Source organism: Acanthochromis polyacanthus, chromosome 18 (genome assembly GCF_021347895.1).
Source record: "Acanthochromis polyacanthus isolate Apoly-LR-REF ecotype Palm Island chromosome 18, KAUST_Apoly_ChrSc, whole genome shotgun sequence".
Lineage (NCBI taxonomy): Eukaryota > Metazoa > Chordata > Actinopteri > Pomacentridae > Acanthochromis > Acanthochromis polyacanthus.
In genome coordinates, this window is record NC_067130.1 from 11,687,499 (window position 1) to 11,701,177 (window position 13,679).

Sequence of the window (13,679 nt, forward strand, 5' to 3'; positions counted from 1 at the left end):
AATGGAAGAATCTGTCAGATATTGCAGGGGACTCTCGAAAGACTGAAAAATTTGAAACAAAAAACGCTATGAAAAACAGGAAAAATGACATATTGCAGGTGGATTTCCGATATAAAGATCTTGTTTCATAAGATGAACTACCAATTGATAAATCATTCAGTCAATCAATAATACACATTTATTATGTCACTAACATTTTGCATCACTCATTTTTATCAATTTATAGTCTGTATATAGAGTGCAAAGGTCTTTGAGGTGTGTTTGGGCTCATTATCCTGCTGCAGTGTGAGTCATTCTCCTCAAGGATGCAAACCAGAAGGTACAGCATGTAGTCTCTGAAGAGCAGGGTGACTGCATGTGGTCAAGATGTACTTCTCTTAAGGCAAGTGTCCAACTTTAAAGTCAGCAAAACACTTCCAGCAGTACGTAACACTCTGCTAGAAAATCAAGGCGCATTTATAACAGGCAAACAATGGCTGCAGGCTATTTACTTGAACAAGCGTAAGCCACCAATTCAAGAAATTTGACCTTTTGCACACAGGATTTCAATGCCACGAGATGCTGATCTAGAAATAGTGCAGACTGTCAAATATTTCTCTTTTATTTAAAATTACAGAACTAGTTGTTTTCAAGCATTTCTAAATCTTGTAACTTTCTGACTATGTTTCCAGGTTTATGTTAAATATGAAGGCTCACACACAGTTAAATTAAATACGCTGGGTACATTTTACATAATCAGTAATACTGTAAGGTCTTAGCTTGATATTTAATGTTTTCTGGTAAACGTTATAAAAGTATTGTCAGATCTTAACTTAAATAATTGTATTCATATCACATAACAAATTATATTATGCAGTGCTTATCTCAATGTTTAAACTTGTTAGCTAAGTCTTTAATGCCAGTCTTATTTCTCTATTGAGAAACACTTTAGCTTTTGCTTTAAATGTATTATATAAATAACTGTGACTTAACAAATATTGACATATTACGATTTGCATTTTTGCATCTGCTATTCTCTTAATATAGTTTTATCTTAATTTATTAATTTATCTCTATCTTGTTCTGTGGGCGTCTTTCTCCTTTGACTGTCAAAGTACTTTGTTTGTGGCCTTGTTTTTAAGGTGCTGTAAACAAAATTATTATTCTGATAAGTTGTCATCACTTATGCAATAATTATTTTTTCTTTACATTATTGCATTAGCTACAGATATTGAGTCAGAGAAAGCTGAAAATAGTTCAAATTCCCTCTAACTTTCTCTGGTTCATCGACTTATGATCCGGATCAATAGTTTGATCCCATCTTGTTCGCTCTTTGCGTGTAGCCTGTGATTGGCTGTCTGTCACAAGCCCCGCCCTTGACATGAACGCGCCCAGGGCCTTTTTTGGAATATTCAGCTGGAAAATGTGATATTGCACACAATAAAATACCTTTTAAAAATACCTAAAAATATTCATTTTTTTGCTTTATGAGATATGACCCATTATAACCTGAAAAAGGGGAACAAAAACACACACACGACACAGTCCAGTCCAACGCCCTCTTCATATTTGATTGGCCAATCAGGAGCATTGGGGAATTCACGACGCATTTTGTTGGTTGGCGATAACGCCAATCGCGTCTACTCGGCACACGATTGGTCGAGCTGTCAGGAGGAAGTCACAACATTTCAGGGGATAAGCTCGGAGTTGACAAATTCTGATCTGTCTCAGTCGAAACATTTTGGACACAGTTTTTTTTCTTTTTCCTCCCCATCCAAGTGGTGTCCTGGGCGGACCACGGTGGCGAGGAGTTCAGCCGCGAACCAACCCCCTGTGCCGTGCCGACGACTCGCTCTCACCGTGGACTTTACCACCACCGCACGGCAGAGAGAGGAAAGTGGGACTTTATTGTTCAAGGCTAGCCAGCTAGCTTTGCAAAGCGGCTTGTTTTTGTGTGTATAACGTGGACCGCGGGCTATATGGCTGCGAATTACGAGCCAATATATGGACTTTCAGAAGACGAGGTAAGCTTAAATGTCAACGAGGCTGTTTTAAAATGCAGACTGCAGTCGTGAATAAGTGTCTCTCAGGGGGGGTTTACCCAGAGACAGCTAACGTTAGCCGACAGTCAAGCTAACCAGCCCTCACCCACGGTAACATTCCGTTGTAATTTTCAGGCAGCTGTCAGTTTCCTGCCGCCTGTCTCCGTGACTGTTCCCTTAATATCAGCATCGGCTACACTACTTTGTATTCAGGGTCTTGAAATTAAGCCGTTCACTTCGATCGAGCAGGCTTCATAGCCTCGCTTCAGCATGTATTTGATTCAATGTGTGAGCGACTTGTAGCTTAACTAGAACCTCAAACTGCTGTGTTGGAGCCCAGATGTGCACAGGGGAAATTGATCCGTTTCTTTATTAATTTCACCCTGTCAGGCTTAAACACCCCCTCTTTTCAGTGATCAAAATTGTGTGATGGTGAGCTGACCACTAGACAAGACAGAAATTGAGCCATGTAGGTCCTGCAGTGTCAAATGAGGTCGATATCGACTCGAAGTGTGTGTTGCCTTTGCTACCCAGACTTGCATAAATAATACAGTCAATGCAAAAAGAAAAAAACGTTTTTGTTTTACATGGGAGCAGCACCACAGTCACGAGTCAAACATGAGAGCATCACTACATGACTAACAGCATAATTTTCTAACCGAGCAGCTGTCATGTCAGCCAACCACCTATCAAGATATTAGTAATGCAGTCAGAAATAGTCAGGAGGATGGAGATGTATATGTGCATTTTTAGATGATGGGCACTGGCAACATAAACCCTTCAGATGTTCCTTTCAGAGAAAAAACAGGGGTGTGCCTCTGATCCTTGAGTTTGTCCTCAGCTTACATCAGTAGACTCAAGTGACACTATCACCAGGATGCCAGAGAGATTTGCATCTGACCTTTTTTTGAAGCAAATGCAGGGAATTTATTTGAAATGTGTCTCTGCAGATACCCTCTGAACCATCCAATACCCTGCAAAATTGGTATTTATAGCATTAACAATGTTATAATCATTGCTATTATAAGGTCAGAACAGGTAATGGTGAACTTTATTGTGTAATCCAACTCAAGCAGCTTTTCTTTTCTGACAAAAAAGGCTCTCTTTACTTTGGTAGCTTTGTAGTGCTCTGTCTGTCTGAGGCATGCTTATGATAACATTCCACACACTCACTGCAACACATGAGGCTTTGGGAAGGGTTGTCTACTTCTCTGATTAGCATTCACCGTTTTACAGACATCAAACCAGATTATGAAATCCTCAACGAGTAAAGATAACGATAATTGCGAGTCTGCATTCCACGAAACAATACACTTCCTGTGGCTATGAAGTAAACATCCAGTAACGCTACACTCCCAGAACAAGACCAAGGCCAAGGTAACAGCTGGGTTGGCCTGGGCTCCCACCCTCACTCCCTTCCCTCTCCAGCATAGCTGTAACTAGAATTGTGACAGACTTTCTTGTCAGGCTTTATGTAAATGTCATTAGCTCTACTCAGACACCTACCAAGAAGCAGTGTGTGAGTGATTTCACTTCAGGCTGCAGAGAGTGTGTGAAGCTGCAAACTGAGCATAGTGTGAGTTGGCTTAACTCAACCTACAATAGCTTTCTTCTGTAATAGATGCTTTAGGAATTAGATATGTAAATGCATACATTAACGTACAAAGCAGTCATAAAACACATGATAAAGTCATACAGCCGAAAACTGTGCCGCATATTTTGGATTATTGTTTTGCTATTTACGTGTTCATCTGCATGATTACAAAAGCTTTTGGTTTTCATTCGGCTCATTCATTTCTAGGTCAGGGTTATTGACTTAAAAAGGCAGGTTAGTGCGGCTGGCAGCTTGAATTATTTTAGGTGGGTTGCCTGCGAGGCTATGAGATAATTTTCCACGAGTTTGATTCGGTGTTTTGATCCATCTGCTCTTTTTTCTGCAGCATGAAACAAGAGTGCTGCGGGTTAAGGTCATTGCGGGAATTGATCTGGCGAAGAAAGACATCATTGGAGCCAGGTTAGTATCATTGAATCTTTTGCGACACACCAGAAGATGCTGCTTTCAGTTGAGTTTTTTGGTGTTAGAATGGTTATGCTATCATTCTGTCATCTTTGTGAAATGTGTGTGAAGGCCAGGTGCTCTGTCCCAGCCCCTCTTTCACCAGACTTATTTACTTTTTTTTTTTTTTTACACTGAAGGTCACGTGCATATTGTCCATATCATAACAGTTCAGTTTTATAACACACAATATTTAATATTTCTGTCAATATTAATGATTTATCAGTGACATTTAGATGAGTAAAACTAAACTTGGTATCAAGTACAAGAGCTTTAGCTGCATTTAGCATCCTGCTCTTTGGCTTAGGCCTCCTTCAGTCAACCTCAAACAGCACTACGTTACGCACTTTCACTACATTCCTTCTCGTCACAAAGACCTTGAACTCCCTGAAATGTTAATCAATGATTACCTCCTTACCTCTCCTATCCTACTCATAACCCACCACTGTTATAGTTTCACTAATAATTATACCTGCCACATACTTTCTCACATGTGGGAACACACTGATGTTAAACTTAAACTTTTCAGGATCTTTAAATTGCCCTTCCGTGTTGTGTCTGCATTCTGTGAAGTGTAATCCACTGTTAATACAGGTTCTGCATGATGTTGTATCTTCTCCTTTTGCATTGCTAAGCAGTTTAACGTCTGCCCTGTGAATAGTGATTACCTACGACTTTGTATTTGCAGTGCCACAATAGGATGACAAATTATTAATACACTAAGTGACTAGCTATCACTGCTACCAACACCACTGACAACACCTGCTATCATTTTGTTTATGGGCCAAATTCTTTTGAATATGCTCCTTCTTATGCAGGGAAATTGTAGCTTTATCTGCACAGATACAGTGTAATAAAGCTGAAAACTTTCAAGTAAAGTAACATTGACCAAAACATCATTGAGTGGAGGGAAATTTAAATACCAAGCGTGTGCACAGGAGCAGAATAGGGCTGCAAGCTGAGACTGTATTCTTAACTAATCTGTTGATAAACACAAAGGATGCAGGAAACTGTGACTGTATGGCATTTATGCTTAAAAATGCCTTAACTCTTTTAATACCACCATGCAGTTTATAGGGGGTTTTACTCCTGTCACATTTTTACTCACTGTGGGCTATTTTTTGACAGGAATATAAAATGCTGCACCTCTATTGAAACAACACAACCATCACTAGAAGTAGAGAGAACTCAAAGATATCTTCTGTGTGATATAGCACACATATACATCCAGAAAGCATAAAAACAGATTATTTTGACTATTTACAAAATTTGGAAAAAACAAGAGTATGCAGTGTTTTCCAGGTACCTACAGGTTGTACCAATACTGCAAAAAAATGTACTTTACATAATATAGATATTTTAGTATCTATATAAGAATTGTATGTTTTAGTATTTTAGTACTTACATTTTACTTTTTTCAAACTTTCGTCCCTTTTTCTCTTTATAAACAGACGAAAAGTCTCTGTCTTTTTGTTAATTTACACATCTTTCTAATGGCTGTATAGTTCTGCAAAGAGTTGCTTTTTTAAAAGAATTTGGGGAGAACAAACCTTCTTTTTTGTAAATTACTAAGTGAGACATCAAGAATAATGGTATTTTAAAGAAAATCACAATTTTAGGCTTAGATTTGGTTAAATTTTCTGACCAAACGGCATATCACAAGGACTGTCTGAAAGATGAAAATCCAACAACTCTTTCTGTTTTTACAGTTTGTGGCTCAGATAAAAAAAAAATTTTTTATAACATGCCTTTCAAAGCAGCCAGTGAGTCTTCGGATTCAATCAGTTAATTGACTATTAATTCAGTGAGTCGTTTAATTGGGTAGGATAAAACTAATTTTAAGATCTAAGCATCCACATATGGTCAGTGTCAGTTGTGTTGTTTTGTTTTATGTTTACTGTCGACAGGACACTCCCAAGAGATCACTTTCTTAGATGACTGAACTGACAGCTCACTAACTGGTTCCTTTGCTGACATAAGTACACTTGAATACCCAAATAGGTCTTTACATGACAATGCTCTGCAAAAATATGGACACTGTAAAAAAAATGCACGTAAATTTTATGACAAACTGTCAAACCATGACAGTAAAAGTCTATAAACTCTAAAACAGTTTGACATGGTTTATCTAACAATGAATCATGTGTAAGTAAGTTAATCGGGAGAAAACAGTATTTTTTTTAAAATTCCATTTCCCTTCTCTTGCAGTTATTCAATGGAAACATGCTGTAATATGTATAACATCAACACTGTAATTTTTGCATTTATTTCTCAAAAAAATACAAATACCAATTTTCACATTTTGTATTGATAATGTAAGCATACTGTAATATTTATAACAAGCAACATGCCGATTATTGCATTTATTTCATGTAAAAACTACAGTTTGGACCTGTCAAATTGATGAATGGACATGCGGTTTAATATTGATGACAGTTATAACCACAATATTTGTTAAAAATACACATATTAAAAATTTAATACACTAACTGTTGTGCTGATAATGGAAAACATACTGTAATATTACATAATAGGTCCCACAAACTTCATTTTCTATGGTGTTTTCATGTAGATTTTCCTGTTAAACTAAAATTTCTTTAAAGGTTGAAACTTCACAGCAAAATATGGAATGAGGCACATTTTTAACCATAAACTCAAAAGTATCAAGACATGTCTTTACTGTAAATTAGGAAAGTGTTTTACCGGGATTTTACAGTAGCGTTCTGGCAACCACAGCTGCCAGAATTTTACTGTAAAAGCAATTTTTTTACAGTGTAGCTGTAAGTTAGCAAGGACCGCTTAAGAGATTTTCAGACCAGGCTCACTCATTTACATAGTTAACAGTATTTTCTTCTCAAATAATCCAGCAATACATACAGGAAACAAAGCAACCCATATTTGAAACAAGACAGCAAAGAAAACTTAAATTTGTACGATGATATCTAGCTAACATCCCCCTGCTACTGGGGTGAGCCTCATCTAAATTTGAACACTGTTCCTACTGTTGATCATAGTAATGCATTGTATCAGAGCTATGAGAAAGCAGACATTGTCAGCGAAAGAGCTTGGCATGTTTCGCACTGTGTGAGTGCTACTCACATGCCAGAGTGCCTGTGTTAGCATCCTGATGCCCTGCTGGCAGGACAGCTCAGCCTGGCTCAGGAGAAAGCTGAACTGTAATGAAGAAACACTGAATGAGGTCTTGATGTGTGGCTGGCTACCACAGGAGACAGTGCTGATTTGGCAGTCTGTCACCTCGAAAGATTTTCAAACAGTGTCGGCTGCTTCTTTTCTTCGTTTTTGCTCCAAATGTGTTGTTACTGCTGTAACACAGATACTTAGTTATGTTGCATTCTGCTTTTGTTATTCTGGACTAAATGAAACACTCTGAGGCTGTGTTTCTGAGAGGTGTTGATAGAAATCCAAAGAACTTGCTTGAAATCAGCAGCCCATGGGATCTTTCATCTTGTGTAGACCCGAAGTAGCCTGTCCGTCTCCCTCAGCAGGATTTTTGTTGACAGAGGGAAGGAGACAAGAAGACGTCTCAGTGCAACCGAGATACAGTAGCCTCATTGTTTCTGTTTAGTCACAGCACAACACAGAACCACACAAACAGACAATTAGAGGCTGTGGGGTTCCTGGAGACATTAATTAGCAATCAAGCACCACCGCTTCTGCCTGGAGTACATTTGCAGCTAATTTTTTAATATATGTCTATCTTCCGCCTGCCCTTTCCTTTGCTCCCTCTTAACTGCTTCCTTTGAATGAATGCAAGGCTGTGCTCTAGCTGGCAGGCGAAATCTAATTTTAGGTGTATCCATACTGGAATTAGATTGCTGTTTCTGATCTAGTCTGGATGGCAAAAAAATAAATAAAAATCCCACGGAAAGTGATTATGGCAAATCAGATTTAAAAAACATTTATAGATGGTTTGAAATGTGTTTCAAATTGACTTTCAAACCTGAAACTATGTAACTTTTGCTGAGCAACGGACACTGCGACCTCTGTGGCAACAGATTGTGTTTTCAGGATGCTGGGGGCATTCAATTCGGTAAAAGCCGCTGGAAAATAGCTCAGTTGGTCATGCCACAAACCCAAGATCAGCATCTCAACACAAAACAGCAATTGCACTGTTCACCCATATCAAATAAGCACGCATTTTATTTGATTACTGTCACTGAGAACAGATGAAGCCATAGCAGTTGTGTTTGGAAATATTGTCAGGACCTTATGCTGGCTGAGGGACTGTAACCAGTGTTATACTTTCTTCATCTGCTAAGGTTCTTGTGATATAAATTTTGATTTGTGATATTAAGTCCGTAGAAGTCCATGCGAACACGCCTGCATACAGCTAGTAAAGCCCAGAGTTTGTGACTGTGCTACAAGGGCAATAATGCACATGCTCAGCAGTGTTGTTGATGCTCAGAATATGTAGAAACTTATGGCTTACTGCACATATATGCATTTGAGTCTTCGCAGCTGATTCCTGTGGACTAGAAGAGTAGCATAACTACTGTGTGTCTGCAGGTGTCAGTAGCTATTCATGTGCACAACAACAGAAATGGAGATTTTTATGATTATTTGCTAATCGATTAATTCCTGTTTGATTTATTAAATATCTCAGTTGACAAAGCAGAAGACTAGCAATGTGCACGACAGAAAATGCATTGTAGATTTGCTGTAGTAACTGGCTGTCCTGTCAGGTGGAGTATCTTACTGTGAAATGAGATGGAGTTACAGGTGTGTTTGCTGACCACCTGTAAGGGTCACGTAATATGAGAGCACCTCACTTCTAACTTCAAACTGACCTCTGGCAGCTGTCTGGTTTAGCTAGGTACTTGAAGCACATGCTAATGGTAACCAAGATTTTTGAATGCAGGCTGCGAATTGAGTGTCCAATAGCAGAGAGCAGGACTCTGATTTCATGCTACCAACAACATTTAATCAAGTATAAATCCATTTTAAAGATGTGAGTAAATACTTACAGATTTCCTGGCCTGAAAAAAATGTGTCAGTCCATCATCTAGTTCAGGTATCAGGGTTCTCACCAGGATTTTTTTTACAGCGTAACGGCAGGTCCTCCCGCATGCACAATAGCCTTCATTAAATCTCGCCAGCGGCCAGCCCAGATGTCAGCCAATGAGCGTCACGCAGATGCTCCAAATGCTCGTGATTTAGGTCACTATTCACCATACATGGCATCACGGAAACAACTGAGACATGCTAATTGTAACCCCGAGATTGGAAGCGACTCTTAATTTTAGACTAGGGCTGCACCTAACGACGCGTCGACGAATCATCTGAGCACGATACGTCATCAAAAGCGGAAGTGAACGCGCAATGCAACAGAAATCTCCGTCCGACCCGAGCGCGAAACACGGACGGACATCGGCGCTGCATCGTGCATATATTATGTATGCACTATGCAGCGCGGATGTCCGCGTTTAGATACAGCTGTATAGTAAACGCTGACATCCACGCTTATGATAGATCGCAGATGTCCGCGCTGCATCATGCGTACATAATATATGCGCGATGCAGCGCCGATGTCCGTCCGTGTTCCGCGCTCCGGTCGGACGCTGATTTCTGTTGCATTGCGCATTCACTTCCGCTTTTGATGTATCGTGCTCGGACGATTCGTCGACGCGCCGTTAGTTGCAGCCCTATTTTAGACAGGAACGGGTCAATCGACAGGAAAGTACGGCTGAGGTGGGGAGACATAAATTAACCTAGATAGGCACCCAGTCGATAAAAACAAATACACATGGCGTTATCTGTAAAATAACAGCGTATCGGCCCTAATCACAGCGTAATCTTTTAAACTGACCGTTACGCTGAAATGCACTGGCGAGTACCCTGGGTATGAGCATTATTCTTGTATCAGATCAGTGAACAGAGACTGACATTCAAAATTCTTTGCTGTGAAAGTCTGCAGCTTGTTTGCTTGTTGTTGAAAAGCAAATTTAAATTAGATATTTTTTTCTTATTTGATTTATAATTCAAGCAATGTGGTGTTTGTGTTATTCAAATTTCTAATGTACCTGAGACAATTTTACGACAAACATAAAATGTCTGTCATTAAAAACTGTAATATTCAGTGCATTTAATTTATTGAATAATTATTAACATAAGAGACTAACAGTGAGGGAAATTGTCTACATTTGTTGCCCAGTTGTCCTGCTAACGTTGCGTTTCACGTCATCTTCATACAGCATAAAAAATACAGTACGATGGCTGCTGGTATGTGTGTTGACTCTGTTGATAAAAGGCTGAGTTGTAAACTCTTGCTGATATCTAGTAGTCATGTATGTGATTTAGCACTGCTTGGGATTAACTACAGTCTGACGAGTGCAAGTCTGACCTTAGCCTTTGTTGATAACAAACCAGGTTACATATTGATGAGGTAACAAGTCAACCAGCACCATATAATTGCACAATACATTTAAAGGGATGACAGAAATCAACTGAAGCATGTCTTGCAATAAATGTGCAGCATTTGAATAAATCCAACCATGCGACATAGTTTGTGGAACTAACTTATGCTACATATGCCTGTTCTGAGAAAAGCTCTATTGCTAATTTACTGAATAATTGACAGCATAGAAAGACAAATGTAAGCCATATCAAACTGCCACTTGTGTGCAGTGACGACTGCATAGTAGAATCCTGTGTAGAAGCTGCGTTACTGGTTGAGAAAAGCAGATGCTCTCTGAGTCTGTTCAGAAACCCAGCTGTTGCTTCCCTCCTTTCTTTGTGTTGTTGTTGCTCCGAGTGCTATTCTCGTCTCGCCCTGCCATTTGTCGTATTCTGTTTTGACCTCTGCCAATCTTTGTCTTTTCTCCAGACTCGTAAGGTTCAATGCTCTGATTTACGGTGCCTCTCCCATTTCTCCAAACATGTTTGTAGTGTTGTTGATGTCTTTGCATAGGAGCCTGTTTTCACACATTATTGCTTGGGGGCATACACCGATCAGGCATAACATTATGAACACCTGCCTAATATTGTGTTGGGGGAAAAAAAGTCAAAGAAGAAGAGCCAGAAAAAGAAAAAAAAAGACGATGTAAAGGAGTTTGTGGTGCTGTTTTTTTCCAAAAGAAAAAACGTCACAGTGAGTTGAAGGTGGAGGAGGATGCTGGATGTTCAGTGTAGCTCCATCTGCCTTCACCCTTCACCTCACCCTTACTTCCTGTTTCTCCTCACCTTTCCTTGACCCCTCCACTCCCTCCTCCACCGCCCTCATCCCTTTGACTACTCCTTTTCTTTTGCCTCTTTCTGCCCCCCCCTCTATCTTCCCCTTTCATTATTCCTATTCAAAACTCATTAAAAAGAATCTAAAAACAAATAAAAGTAAACAAACAAAAAAAACATAATATTTCTGCATGTGTGGATGACGTTACATCCTCAAAGAGTTCATGTCGCATTTCAGGGTTTTCAATTCTTGAAAATTTCTCAAAATTAGCTGAATTGAAAATATTTCCAGGTAATGCAGCTTGTAAATGATGAAATAATCAGTCTGAGGTGACTTTGCAGTCAAATATTGGAGTTTTAAACATCTTTAAGTAGATTTTTTCGTATTTTATTCCTTTTATGAAGCTTAACAGGTTGAAATCTTTGACTTTTTTGCTGATTTTAATATTGTGTTTACTGTGTAGCGGCTGTATTTTATGTTGTTTCCTTCTAAAAGACATTTTTTCTTTTCACCCTCAGACTTAAGCTTTTCCACAAATTTTACACAGAGTACTTTGTGAAGTTCTACTGTTTTTACTGTGTAGTTATATGAAGGATTCTTCCAAATACCAGTGTTTTTATACTGCTATCTCTAAGACATGTTCGCTGAACTCAGATGATCTTAATTTCACTAATTGTGTGACTTTTACTATCATTTGACTGCACCTGAATTGAATTCGGTGGGTCCCTTTAAAGAGGTGAATACTTATGCAGTCACTTATTTTATGTTTCTAACTTACATTATCTGTAGAAATCCATTTTCATGTTGACATAAAACAATTTAAGAAATTGTGGGAAAAGCCAACATAATTTGACCATGATTTAATGTTGAAAAGTACGAAAACAGGAAAACTTCCACAAAATTTGATGCTGCAATCAAAGCAGGCCTGGAATTCTGGCGCCGTCTGTTCGGTCCATCTCCTCACAGTCTCAACCAAAGACTCAGCAGATTGTAGTTTTGGCCTGTTTGTCTGGAGAAGGTGAACCAGACAGCGTTCACAGAGTCCTGAAGCTGCACAGGAAGCAAAGCAATATACAATCTGTAATGTGATCTGGTGTGTTTACTACTTTATGTTCTGCCTTTATCATGGGTGTTTACACTTCACATAAGTCATCTAGTCAGCTGAGTGGTGTAGCACCTCAATAGCACAGGGTTCCAGTGGGATGTCCACATCTACTGAAAGAAATGAGGAAAATAAATCAGTAAAAGCAGTCGCAGCTGTAATCGGGAGGTACAGAATGGACCATAGTACCACTAATCATGGCATCAGTGGTTGTCCTCCTAAAATGACTATGACGGCTAATTAACTACTTTCACCAAAATGCCGGCTGACTAGAGGAATAATCCTGCACGATATCCATCCAAAGCTTATTGCCACACACAAGAATTTGTAAATAAATCAAACTAAGTGAGAACTATGAGCAAGCCAAGTATGTCGTCTGACTCAGTCCTGACAGGAGCCATGATGAAGAGATAATCAGTGTTATTCACTTCACCTGTCAGTCGACTCAGTGTTATGCCTGATCGTGTACATGTGTAATGTATCGCACCGCCTCCCGCTTTTAGAAAGTAGGAATAAATGGGCAAAACAAAAGTGATGTTCTGTAGTTCCTGCTTGGAAATCTAGCATAATGAATTTAGTCATACAATGTCTCTTTAAAACTCTAGTTACTGCAATTAGCAATGTCATTTACTCAACACAAGGCAGCAAAGTCTAAAGAAAAAAAAAACATTTCACCTCCATGGTGTCATCTGAGAAGATTGAAACCTCTGTACCATGACTAGATACGGAAATGTGTTGGTGTGAGGAATTAGATGATGTGCTTGCTTTCTTCCTGTACCGTGCTGTTTGCTGTTTTTACATCCACACTGGAGAATTACATCATCTGTTATATTGTGTTCATATACATGGATAGAAGCTATTTCAGAATACACAGTGGAGGAGCAGAAAACGACAGAGAAGTGACACTTTATTGGAAACTTTTGGCTTTTGGAAGTAGATGACAAATTAGTCAGATTTTTTGATTAGTTGATCAACCAAAAAATGTCAAACATTTGTTCTTGCCATATTCTCAAATGTGTGAACTTTAATTTTCACATTTTTCTCCTGGTGTATAGACAAAATACTTAATCTGCTTGTTAAACAAATAACCAAGAGATTGTAGTGAGAATGTATTATGTTCAGTGTTATTTTGCATTTATTATTTGGAGATTAAAACCACTAGGTGCAAAGAATACATAATATGCATTGTAATGCTTGAAAGGTTTTATGCAGAAATGTGGTAAGTTCCTGTTCCTGTTTTTGCATAAAACCTTTCTCTACACACTCACACACCTATTAGAAGTTTTTCCTCAAAGGGAGATTTTAGTATAA

At 38.9% G+C, this 13,679-nt stretch overlaps 1 protein-coding gene and 1 long non-coding RNA gene across 2 annotated transcripts in view; one reads left to right on the plus strand and one right to left on the minus strand.

The window, feature by feature from the left end:
- Positions 1-1,652: 1,652 nt before the first annotated feature.
- Positions 1,653-13,679, plus strand: part of nedd4l (NEDD4 like E3 ubiquitin protein ligase) — a 55,279-nt gene continuing 43,252 nt past the window's right edge. The window contains exons 1-2 of the mRNA XM_022218893.2: positions 1,653-2,003; positions 3,962-4,035. Coding sequence (XP_022074585.1) covers positions 1,959-2,003; positions 3,962-4,035 — 119 coding nt within the window. The 5' untranslated portion in view covers positions 1,653-1,958. The remainder of the gene's footprint in view (positions 2,004-3,961; positions 4,036-13,679) is intronic.
- On the minus strand, positions 6,316-9,581 carry LOC127530852 (uncharacterized). Its single transcript, XR_007937556.1, has 2 exons — positions 9,063-9,581; positions 6,316-7,655 (listed from the first exon to the last, which is right to left on the minus strand). It is a non-coding gene; the product is annotated as an uncharacterized LOC127530852 (long non-coding RNA).